This window comes from Manis javanica, chromosome 11 (genome assembly GCF_040802235.1).
Source record: "Manis javanica isolate MJ-LG chromosome 11, MJ_LKY, whole genome shotgun sequence".
Lineage (NCBI taxonomy): Eukaryota > Metazoa > Chordata > Mammalia > Pholidota > Manidae > Manis > Manis javanica.
Window position 1 is genome coordinate 104,176,768 of NC_133166.1, and position 18,836 is coordinate 104,195,603.

Consider the following 18,836-nt stretch of genomic DNA (forward strand, 5'->3'; position numbering starts at 1 on the left):
CAGATGTCATGGGGGTCTTCCAGACATGAGGTTTTTTGGGGTCTTGCTTTTGCATTCAGGGTTTGCTACCCCAAGAGCATAACTATAGCAACAGACACAGCCTTCTCAGGAGCCCTGCTTCTCTGAATGCCCCACGTGCCCCCATCCCAGCCCCACTGCTGCTCCTCCTCTGCTGAGGTTGTCTGTTGCCCTCAGACGGTGGGGTGGGGGCAGAGGGGGTAGCCAGTGGTGTGCTCTCCAAGGGTCCAGTCTTTTATTTGTTAGGTGGCCCTCCCTGAGAGCCAGGGGACGGCCCACCTGAGGGAGAGGAAAGGCTGAGGATCAGGCAATTCACACCCAGAACCCAGCCTCCCACCCTCCACACACGGGGCTCCAGGCCTGGCAGCGTTGGACCTTCCTCAGGGGCCCTGAAGGCCTAGCCTCTGCCACAGAGCCCCGCAGCCCCTGGAAACTGTACTAAATGCCAGGGGGTAGTGAGGTTAGTCAAATGCCAAGACTTCCAGCTCACTCTCGGGAGTGGGGGCTTCTCTGGCCTGTCCTGCTTGTCCCTGTCCCAGGGCTGCCCGGAGCCGCCCACCTTCCCTTAGCCACCCCCTCCCCAAGCAGGCAGAATGACCCCAAGAGTTGGCATATCTGCAGCTCTCCTCTCCCTCTGGCCCAGACTGGCAGAGATGGGCGTCACCTAGGAGAGTCCGGGCCAGTCACAGGGGGCAGGTGGAGGTGGTGGCCCAGATGACAGGTAGTTACCCCTCCAGCCCCTCTGGACCCTCAGGGCTAGGTGGGGCTCGGTACTGCCACCTGGTGGCTGTTTGCAGCCAGCACCTATCACACCACACTAGTTCCGGGGGGCTCGGGAGCCCGCACCCAAGGTCCAGGGACTGGTGGAGAGCAAAGCAAATGTTGGGAATGATTCTGCACCTGCTCTTTCCGCCTCCACCAAGTGTAACCCTGGGCTCCCAGGACAAGGGGAACAGGGACCCTGGCACCCTGAGAAGTGGACTGAGGCTCCTGGGTTCCTGCCCCCCAGCAGCTCTGGCCACCTTCTCCTCTGGAGAGAAAACAAGGCCAGGCCATCTGGTTCTTCTCCTTCCCTCCACCCTGGAGGGGATCCCCTCTCCTCTTCTGCAGTTTGGTCCCAAGGCTGCACCAGCACCACCTGAGCCAAGCAGACTCCCCGCCTGCTGTGGAAGCTGAGCTCGCCTCCCAGCCCACACAGCCCCCTCCAACCAGCCGCGCTGGGCTGCCCGGGGGGTGGTCAGGCCCGTGGGGAGGCCCGGCCACTCCTCCCCTCAGGCGACCAGGCTCCTTGCTCACGGACTGCCCTCCCACCTCCTCCAGGACCCAGAGGTGCAGGGCACCCACACCCCACTGCCCAGTGGGGAAGGCTCAGGGAGACAAGCAGGGGGTGGGTGCAAGGACTGGGCCGAGATGCCCCCGATGAGGGCAGGTGGGAGCAGAAGTGGAGTCTAGTCATCGGGCCTCTCTTCTGGGGGGTCCTCGTCCATGGGGGGTGCAGGCTGGCAGCGGAAATGGTCATTCCAAATCTTAAGGAAAGTGACCCGGAACTTCTGGATGCGGAAGGCGTAGACGATGGGGTTCATGGCTGAGTTGCCGTGCGTGAGGAAGATGGCGATGTAAGTGAGGATGCTGGGCTTGTGGCAGGAGGGGCAGAAAAGGGTGATGCTGTTGAGGATGTGCAGGGGCAGCCAGCTGAGGGCGAAGAGGAAGAGGATGAGGGCCAGGGACTTGGCGATCTTCAGCTCCTTCCCGTAGTACTTCTGCGGGTCCCCGGAGGAGGCGGACACCTTCTTGTTGAGCTGCTTGCGGATCAGGTAGAAGACCTCCAGGTAGATGAGGACCATGAGCAGCAGCGGGGGCAGCACCCAGACGAAGAAGTTGAAGTAGACCATGTACTCCATGCTGATGACCTTCTCGAACTGGCACTCAATCAAGGGCTCGCCCCCGCTGTCGTTGGCCGCCCGGTCCCGCTCCACCACGCTCAGGTTGTTCCAGCCAAACATGGGCGTCAGGCCCACCACGAAGGAGAGAATCCAGCAGCCGGCAATGGCCACGGCTGCCCTCTGGGGGGTCACCACCGTCTTGTACCTGGGGGAGAGGAGGGCAGAGTGTGAGGCCCCTCCACGGCTCACCCAGGCCCCGGGGGGCCCCAGGAGGAGCCCCCTCCCCAGCCAGGGCCCAGGGAGGAGGGAGGTGTGTGTCTGCAGGATGTAAACTTAGGCCAGAGCTCGCAGCGCCATGGCTCAGCTCTGCTACAGGGCTGGGAACCCTGGTCAGTGATAGAAATCACAGCAGAAATAACAGAGGACTTCCTTTAGGAGCGTTAATAAAATTACCAAAGTGAAAACGGCTCACTGGTGCTCGGCACACCCACTGTAATCGCATCCCTCCTCCATGACGGCCCTCGTGGGGTAGGAAAGCCCGGTGTGCCCATTGGACAGATGAGGAAACAAAGTCCCAGTGGCCACGCGGCCTGCCCAAGGCCACATGGAAGGTGGCAACACTGCACTGTGCTTCCCAACCCCCAGCCACACTGACCGAAACAGCCAACGATTCACAAACTGCCCCTCCCCTTGGCTGGCTGACACACCTGTCAAAAAAGCCTCCCCACACCCGTCTCCTCTTGGCTCTGCCACAGGGCCCCCGCCAGCGCCCCCACCTCCATCCGTACCCCCTTCCGCCTTCCAGTCACCATGCAGTGCTCATCTCCTGAGGGGCTGAGCTCAAGAACCAGGTCTGCACCCCCAAGCTAATGGGGAATTATTCTCAGGAAAGAAAACAGCTCATCGAGCCTTACTGCAAGCAAGGGACTTGAGTTTATTCATCCACGCCTGGTGCGTTCCCTCAGCACACACTGTTCAGCGTTTTCTGGGCCGTTGCTCTGTGTGCTGGGAACCCGACAAAGGATCCCACCTCTCTGCAGCTCACATTTTGGGTGGAGACAGATAACACAAAAGTAAGGAAGTAAACAAGACAGTGACAGGGTGGGATGTGTCCTTTGAAGGAAATAAACAGGACAAGGTCAAGGGACAGAGCTACCAACCTTTTTCTCATCATTACACACATGGAAATGAAAACGCTTGGGTGACACAGGAAATGGACAAGCCCACCCATGGGCAGTGACTGACCCCCACCAGTGGCTGATGGTTTCCATGTCCTGGGGGCTCTCCACCTCCCCTTAAGCCAGTCCAGCCACAGCCATGGGTCCCCTGCCTGCACGCCGGCCTTGGGGCAAGTGCCAGAACTGGGCTGCCCGGCTCAGTGCCGAGGAGCTGGCTCAGCACAGCGGCTTGCCCACTTGTTATTTTCCAATGCAGCTTCCGAAATGGATGGCGTGCCCTACTGAGTGCATAAACAGCTACTGACACCCATGGGTGTGAAGGGGGAGGCCTCTTCCAGCTCTGCTTCTGGCCTGTGCCTGCAGCATCTGCGGCTTCCTCCTTCGCAGCGTGACGCTCAGGCTTGCTCTCGCCCTGGCCGTGTTTCCATCTACCAAAGCACACTGCTGGTCAAGGGCTTCATGGGGACGGGAAGGGGAACGGTCTGGGGGCTGGAGAAAGCAGACCCCCCACTAGAAATCAAACACTAGAAGGGACCCTGGGATCCTCATGTCCAACCTCCCATCAGGCCATGGGGAGACCGAGGATCCTAGTAGCTCCATCGCCTTTGGTGCAGTGTCCCCTCCCCTACTCTGTGGTCACGGGGTCCCTTGTGACCCGAAAGCACCAAGGTGCCTAAAAGCCGCCCAGCTCATGTGTGCACCCCTGAAGTTTCCTTAGACTTAATCCTTGCTCTCTGGCTGTAACTGAAGCTCATTCCCGCCTCTTGGGTGCCCAGCAGGACAGCCTGGGGCAGACACTGTACGTGGTCTGCAACCTCCTAGATCAGTTCTTCCTCCATAAAATGGCACAGGGGAGCACTAAGAGGGTGAGGGCCACATGGGAAAACATCTATGAAATGCTCTGTAAACACCAATATTCCTGTGTCTGAGCTCCTACCCCTTCAAGCCCCCAGAAACACTCACAACTGGAAAACCTCTGTATCTCCAGGTGCTCAGCAAACAGCGTGACCTCTCTGCAAATACCTGGCTCGGGGCTTGACCCTGCTGATCTCAAAGGGCTCCCCGCACGCCCTATGGTGAGAGAAGCTCTAGGCGTGTCTAGACCAAAGGAGTACAGGTCATTCTGCAGAAGAGAAGGCGAGGGACACTTCACCGCTGTCACAGGTGGGGTGGGGGGCAGGTCCCCAGGGTGAGCCTCAGCAGGACCAAATGGGCTGCAGCTGCAGAAGGAAGGATGGAGGCAGGCACCCCCAACACAGCCCGTCACACATGGTCAATGTCACATTTATCATTTACAAAACCTTTGACATTCGCATATCTCAGGCAATCTCGTGGCCACCTGTGAGGTGAGCACAGCACCTAAGGGAGCCCCCGTTCACAGATTAGAAACCCAAGGCCTAGAGGTGGGCAATAACTTGCCCAGGTCTCCTGACTCCAGGACCAGCTCTGCTCCAGGGAACCCAGCTCACAGCAGGCCACTTGGATGGATGATTGGCAGGTTGGGACGCCCCTTTCCTATGAGCTTTAAAATGGCAATGTCTGGGCCCTGCTCCAAGAGGGGACCCACCAGGGGTGGGGGGTGGGCAAGGGGGCCTCTGGAGCTGCTGTCCAGCCTGAGGACAGGGGGTCTAGCCCAGGAGCCACATCTGGGCAGCAACGGCCCACCAGGAGGAGATAAACACCGCCAGGGTGTCGGTGGGGGAGGAGGTGGCAACCTCCAGCTAGGGGTGCCCCTCCCTCCCCTCCCATCCTTCCCGACTGCCTGGAGCCTCGGGGTGAAACCTTTCCTGGGGCTCCTCCAGGGCCAGGTCCCAGCAGACCCCGCCGCTTAAGGTATCAGTTCTCATCTGTTTTTCTTGCTATTTTCTCCGTGGTGGGAAAGGGCTGGACCCAGAGCCTCAGCTGAGGTGGGGCGGGCTCTCACAGGAAGGCTGCTCCCGGGGCCGGGGAGAAGCTCACCTCTCCCTACACGTGGGAAAGGGCAGCAGAGGGGCCCTCAGATCCACGGTGCCCACAGAGCAGGCATGGGAACACATCTCCGACGCTCGGGGGTGTCCCTCCCGAGTCGGGATCTGAGACCTCACCATCCCCGCAGCCGTGTTGGGAGCTAGACAGAGAGGTGGCTGCCTCAGGCATGTGCAGCCGCAGACGCACACGGGAGGGGGCAACAGGATGGAGACAGGGAAACGCCCAGGGGGTTGTGCACAGGCAAGCAGGGCGGGCAGCTACTTAAAGACACCATCAGAGGGGCCAGCCCATCACCTCCGGGGTCCCCCACAAGCTGCATAAAATCCCACCTTAGGTGACGTTCCCTTGGGTTAAGAATTGCCCTTCTGTGTGTTATTTTTTAAGTCAAGATAACACTAACACCATAGTATGAATTAGTTTGTCAGTATCTTCTTGTTGATGATGATCACATGGAAAGACGGGGTACCTGGCTCGGTGGGGTGGCCGAGACTCAGAGAGGGAAAGGGAGACGTTGAGGAAAGAGCTGGAAGGGGTGCCCGCTGCAGAGAGCTGGCCTGGCTGAATGGGATGTGTTTCATATCATAGCTGCCGTCAGAGTGAGCGTGGTTTAGAGGTGGAATTAGGGGAAGAGGCCTGCAAATGCTGCATCCAAGCAGGGCCGGGCAGAGGGGACCTTTACTACACTGCTGCGCCCTGTGGGGCTGCCCCAGGGTGGGGGTTGGGGTGGGAGGCGGGGTTCAAAAATAACAGTTCACTGATCGATAATAATAACAGTAATGAGGCTCATAAGACCTAACATGTACTGATGTGCTGGGCGCTGGCTGTAAAGATGGCCCTCCAAGTGAGGTGCTATTACTATTACGATGATGTTTTTGTATTTTCTAATTGTACTAACTGAAAACTCAGAGAGATTGAGAGAGATGTCCAAGGCCACTCAGCCAAAAAGAGGCAGAGACAGAACTTCTAAAACTGAGACTGGTCCAAGCCCAAAGCCCACCGTCGGCCCAGCTCTGCCCCTGCGGGCATACTGAGGACAAGGGGGTCGGAGGGCAGAGCCCCGCGTGGGGGAAGGGAGCCGCAGTGAGGCCCGCCTGCTCTGGGGAGGCTCCCTGGACCCAGCAGGTCTGTGGATGTGGCGGCCCTGCCTGGAGCCTCGCTCACCCCTCCAAGTCTGACCGCCTGTGGTGGGTTGGGTCTGTTCATGAGCTGCTTAGCTGCTTAGTGGTTGGTGCTGGGCAAGCAGGCAGACCGCCTGCTCATCCATTAAAGAGATACTCGCTGAGTGCATTTAGGGGCAAGGTACCAAGTGGCAGGGTCAGGAATATTGAGGAGAACAGGCTCTCATGAAAGAAACATTCTAGAGGCAGGAGGCCAGGAAATGGGTGTGCAGACAATCAGGTCACTTCAGAGAGTGACAAAACCGGGCACTCTGCCGTGTGTGGCTGGCCTGGGGAGCTGCTGATGGGCTGGGGAGGTGGGCAGGGCAGCCCCTCGGGGAGGAAAGGCTGAGCTAAGAGCTAAACGATCACCAAGAGCCAGACAGACAGACATGACAGGTTGGGGGGAACCTTCCAGGCAGAAGGCACGGCAAGTAAAGGCTGAGGCCGAGGTGGCTCAAGGAACAGAGAGTGGCCAGGGAACTTGGTGAGGGCCAGGGCGGGTGGGGCAGAGATGTGGCAGGGATGGCCACCTAGGGCTGGGAGGGCCACAGAGAAGGTTCTGGGCTTCATTCTAAGTGCAGAGCGAGCCATTGTAAGCCCAGAAGTGATATATTCCAGTTTCTGTCTTTAAAAGATGCCTTGGGCTGCTGTGTGGAGAATGTGCTGTAGCAGGAAAAGCAAGACAACCGCAAGGAGGCTGTTCTAGCCAACCAGGCAAGAGATGAGGGGTGCGCTCACTGGCGGCCGCAGGGAGGCGTGCTTGGAGCAAAGCCAACAGGACCTGCTGCTGAGTTGGGACGCCCTGGTGGGAAGAAGAATTTCCGGGGCGATGCTCAGGTCTTGAGCCACGCCCCAATCTCGCCAAGGGGCCTTCCCCTTACTCTGAGCCCTAAGTCCACGGCGCTGCTGGACCCTCCCATGTGCATCTGCAGGCATCTCCCACCTCAGGGCCTCTGCACTGCCCGCTCGGCTCCCCAGGTGTCTGAGAAGGCTCCTCCCCAGCCCCCGTTCAGAGTTCAGCTCATACGTCACCTCCTCGGAGATTTCCTGACCACCTTGCAAAAATAGCCCCATCACTCTGTAGCCTCACCATCAATTTCTTGATGGAGCTCATCGCTTCCGGACTCTGAGTCTCTCTCCACATACACATATCATGTGCTGACAATCCCGATCTATTTCTCTCTGGTAAAATGTTAGACCCATTAGGACAGAGCCTTTATTTTGCAGGTTCACAACTGCATCCTCAGTGCCTAGAACAGTGCTCAACAATGATTTGTTGAATGAATGAATACATGTAAAAATGGATAAATGAACCCATATTCCATTTATCCAATCATTTATGATTTATTCCGTGATAAATAAAAATGATTTATTCAATCATTTGGGATTGATTGAGGAGCTACATGTGAGCACATCTCAGGGAACCAGAAATAAGGACTAAATGGTAGAGAAGGTCAGATCAGAAAGGCATAGCCATGGCCCTGGGAGCAATTAAGTGCCCTGAATGAGAAAAACCTTTCCCCAGTTCATTCCCCACTATGTTGTGAGCTGCGGAGATCCGCTGCTGAGCCCGGTAACCTAGACCCTGCTTAGGCTCTGGGACGGTAGGCTGCTCCGATGAGGGCTGTCAGCACGGGGGAGAGCACGTGCCACCAGGCCGCCAGCCAGCCTCCAACACAGCAGCCTGAGCCCCGGTGCTGCCCTGCCGACTGTGAGACCAGCCCCTCCTGCAGGGCTCCCCTGGCCAGAACTCACCTCCCCAGAGCCCTCCAGCCTGCAGCCCAGAGAAGCTGTGCCTCCGTCTCAGGCTTCATCCCAGCAGGAACCCTGAGCGTGCCGAGTCCCTGCTGCTCCTTCGCCTCATGAAAAGTCCCTTTCACCGATGAGCTCACTTCCCAGTGGAGGCCTGACTGTGCACAGAGCGTGGGCTGTCCCTGCTGACAGCCTAGGAAGAGGGCTCTTCCTGGACACCACTGGGGACTGATTTTTAGGCTGACTCTGAGAGCAGGAACAGAAGCCTCCTCAGAACAGGAAAAGCTCAGCATGCCATCAGGTGATGGACAGACCACGAGACCCAGGCCGGAAAGAAGAGTTTACAGAGAAAAGAGAAGGGTTGGGCATGGAGGCCCTAAAGGATGCTCTTCGGTGGACCAAGAACTGCCAGACTAAGGGGCCCAGAGGAGTCTCTGTGTCACTGCACAAACAGGACAGGAGCACACTGGTCCCGGGGCTGCCCAGCCTACTTCCATCCTTGCCCTGCCCTGCTCTGCATCCCCAGGCGCCTGAGCCCGGCCGGCTGCATTTCCCAAGCTCCTGGACCAGCTGGGTCTATGGGAGTCCTGGAGGTAGGAGGGGGAGGCCAGGGTACCTCCACCGTTCCTTCTACTGCACCTGAGTCTCAGAGGTTACATCTCCTCCGTGGTGCCACCTCCGCCCAGACAGGCCCTCGGGGTTCCAGCTTCCACCAGCCCCTGCAGCCTCCGGGCTGCGGGGTCCACCCCTCCCACTGTCCAGCCTCTAGGGGCAGCCTCCTGCTGCCTGTCTCTGAGTCACCTCGCTTTCCCCTGCTTGGCCTCTCAGACACTTGGTCACCTGTGTAGCCAGTTTCTGGCATTAAAGACCCTCCGTTGTAAACACCTAGCTGATTCCTGTGCTCCTGGTCAGACCCAGCTGGCTCCAGAGGAAGCTGGGGCAGGAAGAATTGAGTGCATCGTCACAAAGAACTCCCTGCCAGGGGCAGGAGGCCTGACCAGACTCCCAATAAACACATGTTGACTCAGAAGACGAGAGAGAGAGAAGCTGCCCCGTGGGTTTGAAAAAGGTTCAGCGTGCCTCTGTCTGCAGGCAGGGGTGCTGAAGTGTCCTGTGAACCGCAGAGGCCAGGGTAGGGAGCTCAGGCTGGCCGCCCCTGTTTCCTGCCACCTGGCCCACACCCGCACAGGGCTGGGTGGAGGCTGGACGCTGTTTGTCCCTTTCCGCAGTCCTGAAGTCTGGGTGGTCGGGGGCAAGTCTGCCATCTTCCCTTCCCTCTTCCCTGGCACCCAGCTCTCTGGTCCTCCTCTTTGCTGCCTCCCTTCTCATCAAGGATCTCAGCCACTTCCACTCATAACTGGAAACTTGGACCTCAACACGAGGGAAATAAGGTTTTCAGACTATGAAACTACTTCCTGCAGAGAAATTTTTCCTCCCAAAGGAGAGTAGGAAACCAGATACAATCAAAGGCGCTGGGCACACTCCAGGGGCCAAGTACGTAACAGTAACATCCCCCCAGGGAGTCTGGAACAGGGAACCTGGGGGAGGCGCCGGGAGGCATGGCCCCAGATTCTGTATCATCACCCGCCATCAGTGTCACCGGTCCCCAGAAGGGGGTCTGACACCGTCGGGGCCTGTCTGCAGGGCTGCGGAGAAGGGCAGCAGACACTGAGCTCCTTGAAAGAAAAGGGCTGGGTAAACTGATTAGGTTATTAGTGTCATGGGCCTTGGAAAGAGTTCCTGGCCACTTGCTGAGGACAAATAACTCCACAGCCTAGTGGGAAAGACAATCATGTTCATGTAGGTGACTCAGTGATGTCCCCTATTCGGAACAGCCTCCACCGCCCTCCCTGCTTCCAACCCAAAGCCTCGTCCCTGGATCTGGGAATGAGCAGCAGAACCACAGGTCCTGCCCTGAAGGAACTCTCCATCCGATGGGGGAGGCACAGCCCCTCCCCAGAAGGAGCACCTAGTCTGCTGGGAGAGCAGCACGCACTGAAACATACAGGGCCAGCTTCCAGGGGGACCCCAGACCCACAGGTCACCCTGGCACCCGACATCGTGCACCTGCCTCAGGCCTGTGTGCTCTGCCGAAAGGGACCTCTCCCCTCTCCATGCGTTCTCACGTCCTTACAAAGAGGGCTTCGGACTTGCCCAGAGCACCAGGGGAGGCTGCAGGGGCTTGGGCGCAAAAGGGAGGTTCTCAGATTTGGGGGAGGCACATTTTCAAAGTATATTCACCCCCAGCTCAGGGCTTTCCGGAATGTCCCCACACAGATGACAGAAAGCCCAGGTATTGCACTTTGAAACGATGCCCTGGGGTCTTGGGAATGCAGCCACCTCCTCCCCAACCCCCAGTGGGGAGTGACTCAGGTACAGCCCCCACATCCAAGTGATGGGGTGGCCCTTGAGGGGGGCATCTGATGTGAAGAGTAAGCTTGGGAAACTGGACTCGGACTTCAACATTCCCGGCCACTTCCTGCTCTGAGACTTCATTCTGTCCTTCCTCTAGGATAAGGTCGGCTCGGCAGAAAGACCAGGGCCGAATGGCCCCACCTGCTGTGGGTGACTTTCTGACTCATCGGGTTGCAGGGGGGCGAGGGAGGGATGGAAAAAAACCCATCCTGTCTGCGCAAGGGTTTAATGGCCTGTGAGTGGCTGGTGCAGTGAGGCCTTACTGGGACAACGGCGGTGGCAAATGGGACCAAATTCCTTTTCCAATGAGGTGGAACGACCTGATGTTATGGGGAAAAGGAACTAACTAGATCGTTGCTCAAAGGCCTCTCTGACCCTTCAGACAGTGGTCATTTATAGGAGGTGGCAGAGAATCCTACAGCCTGGGTGGCACCCCAGGAGGGCCAGGGCAGGAAAGAGCTGGGACATGCAGAAGTCCCCAGGCTCCGGGACCACGCTGCCCACAGAGGGGGGGCCTGCCCGTAAAGAGTAATGTCAGGACCCCCAGAGGGGCAGCCTCCCTTGAAATCCCCCATTGCAGTGGGAGTCAGGGGGCTCTGGGCTCTGGCCCAGATTCTGCTGGGAGTGAGCCGGAACCCCCTGGGTGAGTCCCTCCCCTGGTCGCATCCATGTCCTCATTAGGATGATGCAAACTAAAGGAAATGTCCTCCAAGCCCTGGCAGGTCATGTCGCCCTCTTCTGGAATGTGTCCGTCTCCCTGTGTGCAGAGCTGAGCTTGGCCTCCACAGGAGGGGTGGGGGGCCCTGAGACCCAGCTCCTCCCCAGGCTTGGTGGGGGCGGTGGTGGAGAGATGGGCTCAGCAACCCAGAGGGACGTCCCACCTCTAAAGGGTTCACACGACTTCCAGAGAGGAAGATGCGGGTGACATGGGACGGAAGGAGAAAGAAACATCTGCGTAGTGAGTTGGTGACGAATGTGCTGTGGAGCCCCGTTCCCACAGGGCTCCACCAGGTAACAGCCTGTGGCCTTGAGCAAGTAGCAGTTCCTTGAACCTCGGCATTGTCCTCGGCACGATGGGATGAGAAGATGCGCTTGGCAGGCTCACTGTGACCCTACGCTGGTAACTTGTCTAGGCCCTCGGTACATAGTAGCAACCGGGGCCTCTCGTCATCACCCCCCTGAGCGACCCTGATTCTTCTGGAAACTGCAGTCAGCTCCTGAAGAGATACCAAACAGGTTGCAGGGACACAGATAAACAAAAGTTACTTGCTGCGCTTGGGAAGGCTGGTCACGCGGCTTCAGTTTCTATTTTGCAGCCATCTCCCCCTTGCTCAGCCTCGACACGGAATTAGTCTGCGTCCCCTGATCTGTCTGACTAGGCTCTGAGTCTGGGTGGGGAGTGGGGGCCGGGGTGGGAAACTGCTCGGCCCAGCACTGAATCCACGCCGGGCCCTGGAGAAGCCCCGCTCCCTGGCCCATCCAGTAAAGCTCTCCTGGGTTAAGTGGCTAATGTGGAGACTGGAGACGGGGAGGAAGATTCAGGAGGCGCCATGTCCTTCCTCCCAACTCCCTTCTGAGCATCTCCGGCTTGTCTGGAACCACAGTACTCCGCACCTGCCTGTTTCCAGCAGGGGCCCATGAGTGGGCCCCCTCCAGAGAGACCCCAAGCAGTCGCTGGGACCCAGGAGGCAGGCCTCCTGCCCTAGGGCCAGAGCACAGAGTCCCAGGCAGTGCCCCTCCCGGAGCCGCCCTGGCCTGGGACGCAGGGCGCTCACCCTGAAGGGGAGCTGCTCTCAGGGGCTTGAGCTCCCTCTCTGTTTCTGCCGACTGGGCCTTCAGGGCTTCCTCAAGTCCACAGCGCCCAGCCCTCTACTCTAGAAAAGATATGACAGACGGACATGAGGGCAGGCCACACAGGACCTTGGAAACCTGGAATGCCACCCTGGAAACCTTTCCAAAGAAAGAGCCCACACCACCCTCAGGCCTCCATCCCACAGCTTGTACTTCCACATCAGGAAGTCCTCCCCTGAGTCTAACTCCAGGCCCTCCAGCTGCAGCACAACCCAGGGCAGCCCCCAGAAGAAGCTGCAGGCATACTGCCCAGGTCCCGGCCCTCCCACCTCACATCCCTGTCGCTGGGGCTTGGAGCCCACGCTCCCCACAGCGGTGAGAGCCCCAGCACGTTCCCATCATCTCCTTGGTGTCTCTGAGGCTCCCCTTGCCTCCGATCCCCCCCTTGTGCTGGTGGGTAAGGGCACTGCCATGAAGTTGCAGCCCAGGCCCAGCCCAGGAACCAGCCCTTCCCAGCCAGCCGTCCCCCAGGCAGCTGCACACTCAGGGTTTAGCAACAGCTACTGGCCCTGCCCTTCCAGGTCCCCAGCATTTGCTCAAGGTTCATACCCCCTCTTCTGCCCCAGCCACAGAGATGGGCTAGGGGGCAGGGGACCCTGATGCAGCAGGAGGTGGGGAGGCACCCAGGCTTGCCCAGGTGGACATAGGCCGGGCATAGATTCCCCTTCCTAGGACAGCGTGTGGCAGGAGGTGAGGATGCTGGACCCCCTGGTCACAGTGGGAGCTGACGTCCCTGCCTCCCCGCCTCCCCACGGGGGACAATCAGTACAATTCTTTGTTTTCCACCCCAAGCATATAACTGCAAGAACCCCGGGGGTGGAAACAAGGCCTGGTTCCGTGTGGCATTCCTAGCCCGACCACAGGGCCTGGCACACAGTGGGTGCCCAATAATATTTGGGGGAGGAAAATTGATGCCTATAAAATGCTTAAAACCAGAGAAGGCAGCAAAAGAGGGGCAGGGGAAAAAAAAAACAGAGAACAACCCCAGGGAATACAAACAGCTACCAACATGGTAGATATCAATCCAACGTGTCACTAACACTGCGAATGTGAATGAGGCAGGAAGCGGGTACAGGGAAGCCAGTCTGAGGCTTCTTGCTCTCCACAGCAGCCCTCTGGCAGGCAGAGCAGCCTCTACCCAGCCCCCCAGATAAGGGGCCTCAGGGTTCCCATTCAGGGACCTGCCTCGTCCACCTAGCTTTAATGCACTCAGCTGCTTAATTAGGTGGTTCGAGCAAGAGTCTAACCACAATTCCTCCTGCTGCAAGACCAGCTCGTCTCCTCACTGCCAGCCCTGGGTGGAGGTGGGGAACAGCTTGTTCTGTTCTGCAGGGAGCTGGCCTGCATGCCTGTCATTTGCCCCGGAAGTTGGGAGCAGAATAGAGCAGCACGGAGCCACTGGCAGCCACCCAGGGTGAGGGTCAGGCGAGGCAGCTACCCTGAAGGTTGATCGATAAAATGATTTTCAGTCACTTCTTCCATTCTGCAAAGCCCAGTAAATCACTCACATTTGCCACAACCCTGGGTGAGGGAACCGCACATTATGATGTGTGGGGGAGAAAGCAGCTTATTAAATCAAAGCCTTTTTTTCCCCGTCTACCATTCACGAAAACTTCAAAGTGTGGTGCTCAGAGCTGGGAAAAGAAAATGCAGAGAGCTGGCAGTAATGGGCCTTGGGGATTCAGCCAGGCAAGACTCAGGCAGGACACGCACTGCAGCCACAGCGCAGGGGAGGTGGGAGGGGCGTCCAAAGTGACTTCCTCCCAGCTGATAACAATGTGAAGATCGGAACCATTGGGAAGATCCAACTTGAGGGTCCCCACCTCCAAGTCCCACAGAGCCCCTATCCCCCACCCCTCCCCCTGGCCTGACCTCTGCAGATGGAAGCCACCGTCACACTGGCCAGGGAAGCCAAAGGCTCAAAGCAAGCAAACAGGCTGGCTTGTGACCCGCCTTCGAGGGCCTGGGTCTGAATGAGACCCAAGCTTGCTGTGTCAGCAATCCCACCACCTCTCAGAATTTGTTTCTCATCTGTAAAATGGAGCTGAAATCTGCCAGTTTTCCGCTGCCTGCACTTGGCACTGAGCTCTGCACGTCGCCTCTCCTTTTCCCTAAGTCGTCCTTGAGGGAACTGGGCGACCTGACCAAGGCCGACAGCTGGCAGCCAGACTTGGAATTGCAACTCAGGTTAGCTGTCTCCGACACTAGTGTTTTGTGTGTCACCCATCGATGTTCCCATGAGCCGTGAGGACTCTGGGGACAGGGATTAGTCCTCCATTCCCAAGTACCCCTTATGGTCTGGGCTTCTCACACTGTAATGTGCATGCAGCAAGGCCCAGAGGCACGCGGCCCAATATCTGCACAAAAGCAGCTTCCCCACCCTTATCTGGGGAGGGCTGATTGGAGAACCCTGAGAAAGGAAAGGCTTTGTCTCGGATCCTGCGGGAAATAGGAGTGCCCGTCCCTGCCGGGACCATCGCAGATCCCCCTGTGTGACCTGTGTGTCTCCGTGGACAGCCAGCTTCACCATACAGGGAGAGAAACGGCTAGGAGCCAGGGGCGGGGGGAGAAGGAAGCAGGGAAAGAGGCTCCCCAGCTCAGCAAAAGGACAGCACAGGGCACGGCGCCACCTGCAAAACGCTTCCAGACCTGAACCCTGCTTGCTGCACACATCGGCTTGTGAGGGGAAAAGGGCAGATTCTGTACTTGCCATTTTACAGATGGGAAAACCGAGGCCCAGTGGGGCTCAGTGAGTGCCTGAGGCCACAACCAGCCTGGTCAGTGTTTGAGCTGAGGCCGACTCCGGCTCCTCAGACTCCAGCCCAGTGCTCCAAAGACGCACCCTGCCTGTGTGGGGGGCAGGGGGTTGCCCTGAGCCCCTCGCAGCCCACAGCCCCAGGACCCACCCCAGGGCCTGCTGAGCTGCCTCTCCAGCCCGTCTCCACCACTCTCAGCCTGTGGACCTCACGGGATCATTTCTGCTGCCCAGATGCTGACACCACCTCCTGGTCTGGCTTCCCTGCACCTGTGGTGGAGGCAGCTGGGCAGAGGAGCATGTGCGGCCCTGGGGCCTGCCAGGCCTGTGCCCGGGGGCAGCCTCTGCCACAGAAATCTCAGCCACCTTAGCTCAGCTTGTGCTGACTCACCTTGTTATTTGCAAAAATCTTACATTCTGTCTCTGCCTCAGTCTAAAACCTCCCTGCATTAGGGGCGGCTATGTACCCCACGGTTTGGAAATTCCCATGGGCAGCGGCAGGGGGACAGGGTGTATCACAAACAGCACTTACCCCGGTATCTGCCTGGCACCGATTTCAAATCCAAGTTTCGCTACTTACTAGCTGGGTAACAATTTTCAAGTCACTTCACCTCCCTGGTTCTCTATTTCTTTATTAACGGTGTTAATACCAGCCTTGCAGGACTAAATAAGGCACCAGGGCTGCTCCTGACCTTGAGGATGCCCGTCACACAGGGGCTCCCTCTCCTGCTGGAATGCACGTGTCCTCCCTGGGGACCCTGCTGTGCTGGGTGGGCCCTCTGGGCTGACACAGGAGCTTGCAGCAGGACGGAGGTGCCCCAGGCTCTGTACCCAGAACAATGACGGAAACACCCTTACCTGAGCTCCCATCGGGCCATGGCCACTTCCCTGAAGCCCCGCTCACCCGGGCTAGGCCGTGGCGTGTGTACAGGGATGCCTCACGTGCACTGGTGGGTGGGCATGCCAGCTGTCCGCCCAATCACAGAGAGACAGGCAGACACTTGTGTGCACACCGCTATCCATCCATCCCCGGCAAGCAGCAGGACAGGGGGAGAGTGAGGCCCAGGTCCTGGAAGAGACGCTGGGCTTGCACATGTGTTTTCATGTATGACCCTCTCAACAGTCCCATGATGTAGATATTACTATTTCCATTTTACATATGTAGAAACAGAGTCAGAGAGTTTAGCCAAGGTCACAGAACAAGAAACTGAGCAGCACCAGGTCTGGGAGGCCCGTGCGGCCAGTGTGACTCGTGGGCACTGGCGATGCTCTCCAGACCCCGCTCCCTGGATCCCTGCAGCAGCTCTGAGAAGCTGGGCAGCAGCTGTGCCTCCCCTTTGCCAATGATGCAGGCCCAGGGGGGGCACAGTGCGGACCAGCGCTGAGTTCTGGCCTCCTGGTCCCCAGCCCCAAGTCTCCCTCTGTTCTGGGCACATCGGGGGATCACTTCTCCCCCAGCCTCCTCTGGTTTGGGAGGGGGCTCCCTGCCCTGATTCTCCTCACAAAAGAATATCTGAACATCAGTTCAAGTCTTGACTGTGGACTGAGGTTCTGACAGGAAGAGTGGGGCATGCGGATGTCCCCTCCTTGTCTCTGCAGACTTTGGGAGCGGGAGGCCCGCTGCTGTGCAGCCACTCAAGGCCTGGGGCTGTCCCAGCACCGCGGAGCTCCAGCCTGGCACTAGCCAGCATGCCCAGTCCCTGTCCCTTCCCTCCCCTGGGCCTGCCTCCCCCTCCCGGGGTCAGCCTGCACCTTGCTGGCCCCCCACTGCCCGCCACGCACGCTGCAGCCACGCGGCCCACTCCCCAGCAGCCAGTGTCTGCAGCCCAGCACACCAAGAAGGAAGGAGTTTCCTCTTTCAACATCGGCTCCAAAGGCAAACTGGCCCCTCTGCCAGGCGTGGGGCAGCTCCCAGAGGCCCTCCTCGCCTCCAGTCTGTCTCTAGGGCCTCTGCGCCACTCATGCACCCACGGCCCTGCAGCCACCAGCTGCTTCTGTCACCCCAGGGGCAGGCAGGCAGGCCTGAGGCCAGACCAGGAGGCGGGGTCAGGGGAACTCCCTCCCCCAAACGCCCCAAAGCCAACGCACCCCTGAACGATGAAGCCAATCTGCCCTCCAGTCTAAGAGCTGCCTCCCAGACACCTCGGCAGCAGGGACTGGAATTGTGCCCATTTTATAGGTGTGGGAACTGAGACCAAAGCAGCATGTGATTTCCCCAAGATCGCCCATGAGCATCAGAGTCAAGGCTCTTTTCGTTCCTTCATTCAAGTGCTCCTTCAGCCATTCTGATCGCACGGAGCAGCTAGGTGACCGAAAGCAAGTTGTTTAATCGATCTGAGCATCAGCTTCCTCAGAAAATGTGGAAAATAGGGACATAATAGATGACTAATATAAAATACCATCAGTGTCTCAGTAAATACTAGGTGCTCAAGAGTCACCTGCTGTGACTACCGGTCACTCCTGGGCTCACTGGGTCATCACTGGATTCCAAAAACGGGTGGTCCCTGGGCTGGGCACTGTGGAGTCAGAGACGAATATGGGCCAGGACCCCATCCTCAAGGCGCATGCAGGCCGGTGGGGAGAGCTCTGCAGGGCAGCGTGACTGGAGCGCTGTTAAAGCGCAGGGAGTGTGCTGAGCCGCGGGGACACGAGGGCGAGGTGAGGACGTCTGCGCTGAGTATCAAAGCATGGGGAGGAATTAGACAAGAGAAGGGAGCGGCTCTTTGGGGGTGTGCGTTTAAGATGTGGTCTTACATGTCAGACCCCCTTCTTTCATCCTCCTCAACTCCAAGGCCTGAACAGCTGAAGAAGTGACTGGTTTGAGCCCAAGCAGAAGAGGAATGAGGCTGAGCATCCCTGGCTGGCGGGGAGACCTTGGCCCTGTGTGCCTGGGTGGGGACCAGGCCTGCTCAGGCCACCTGCTGATGCCACCCAGCACACTGCCAGTCTCGCCCCCCAGACTGAGGGCCCCTTGAGGACAGGATTTGGCTCACTAGAAAACACATATGTGGAGCTGAACACATATGTCTGGGCCCGAGCCTGGGCCCTGTGTTCCTAGGTCAAGGAGGAAAAAAGGCCGGGGGCTGGGGAACAAACCGGAGAGAGATGGGTTTGGCTGGGACTCCTGCCTGGGCCTCAGAGACCGAGGGCTGGGGTTGGGGGTGGGCAGGGGGAGCAAGCGGAGTCGGAGGAAATGTCTGGAAGCCCAGGATGTTATTTTTCACTTGTTAAAATAAAAAGCTATAACCTCCCACACATCCACACACACCACTGCCAGGTGGTAGTGGAGAGGGGGCATCAGGCCGTCACACTGGCCAGCCCCCAGACTGCCAGCCCTTGGGGCCTGGTGACACTGCTCTGCATGGTGTCTGTGCCATGTGGGCATCCCCAGGAGCCCATAACGTGGGGTGGGGGGTGTTTACTCTGCAGAAGGCATGGCAGACGTGCCTGCTTGCGGCGGAGCAGGACACAGGACAACCTGCCTGTGATAAAAAATGCCAAGACATAAACAGTAGAGTAAGAACAGGAGGGGCCCATCTTAAGGCTAAGATTCCATTTTAAAATCCAGGGAGTTAGGAAGGAAGATTCCTAACATACTTCGTGGTGATCAGCCAGTAACCCACCCTGTCTAAGGCAGGACAAGCAGTCCTAAATGGTATGTTCCCACTGCTTGAGGGTCACCACTAACTTGGAGAAGAAAAGGATCAAGAAATGCCTGTGTGAACTTTGTCTTACAAAATTTCTAGAGGCTGCCTGTGTATGGTGACGTAATGTCTCTCACTGGAGACAGACATCACGAGACCCCATGTCAAAGCTACACCCACCCCGACCCTTCGTCCCATGCTTGAAATCCTTA

At 58.2% G+C, this 18,836-nt stretch overlaps 1 protein-coding gene across 3 annotated transcripts in view; it reads right to left on the minus strand.

Annotated features, from left to right (window-relative positions):
- Positions 1–5: 5 nt before the first annotated feature.
- ADORA1 (adenosine A1 receptor) overlaps positions 6–18,836 on the minus strand; it is a 38,595-nt gene continuing 19,764 nt past the window's right edge. For 2 of the 3 annotated variants that reach the window (XM_073217136.1, XM_017667766.3), the window contains one exon: positions 6–2,106. In XM_073217136.1, the coding sequence (XP_073073237.1) occupies positions 1,467–2,021 (555 nt within the window). In that variant the 5' untranslated portion in view covers positions 2,022–2,106 and the 3' untranslated portion in view covers positions 6–1,466. Of the gene's footprint in view, positions 2,107–7,962; positions 8,319–18,836 lie in introns of those variants that run through there. The other variant, XM_037015248.2, reaches the window with a different exon arrangement.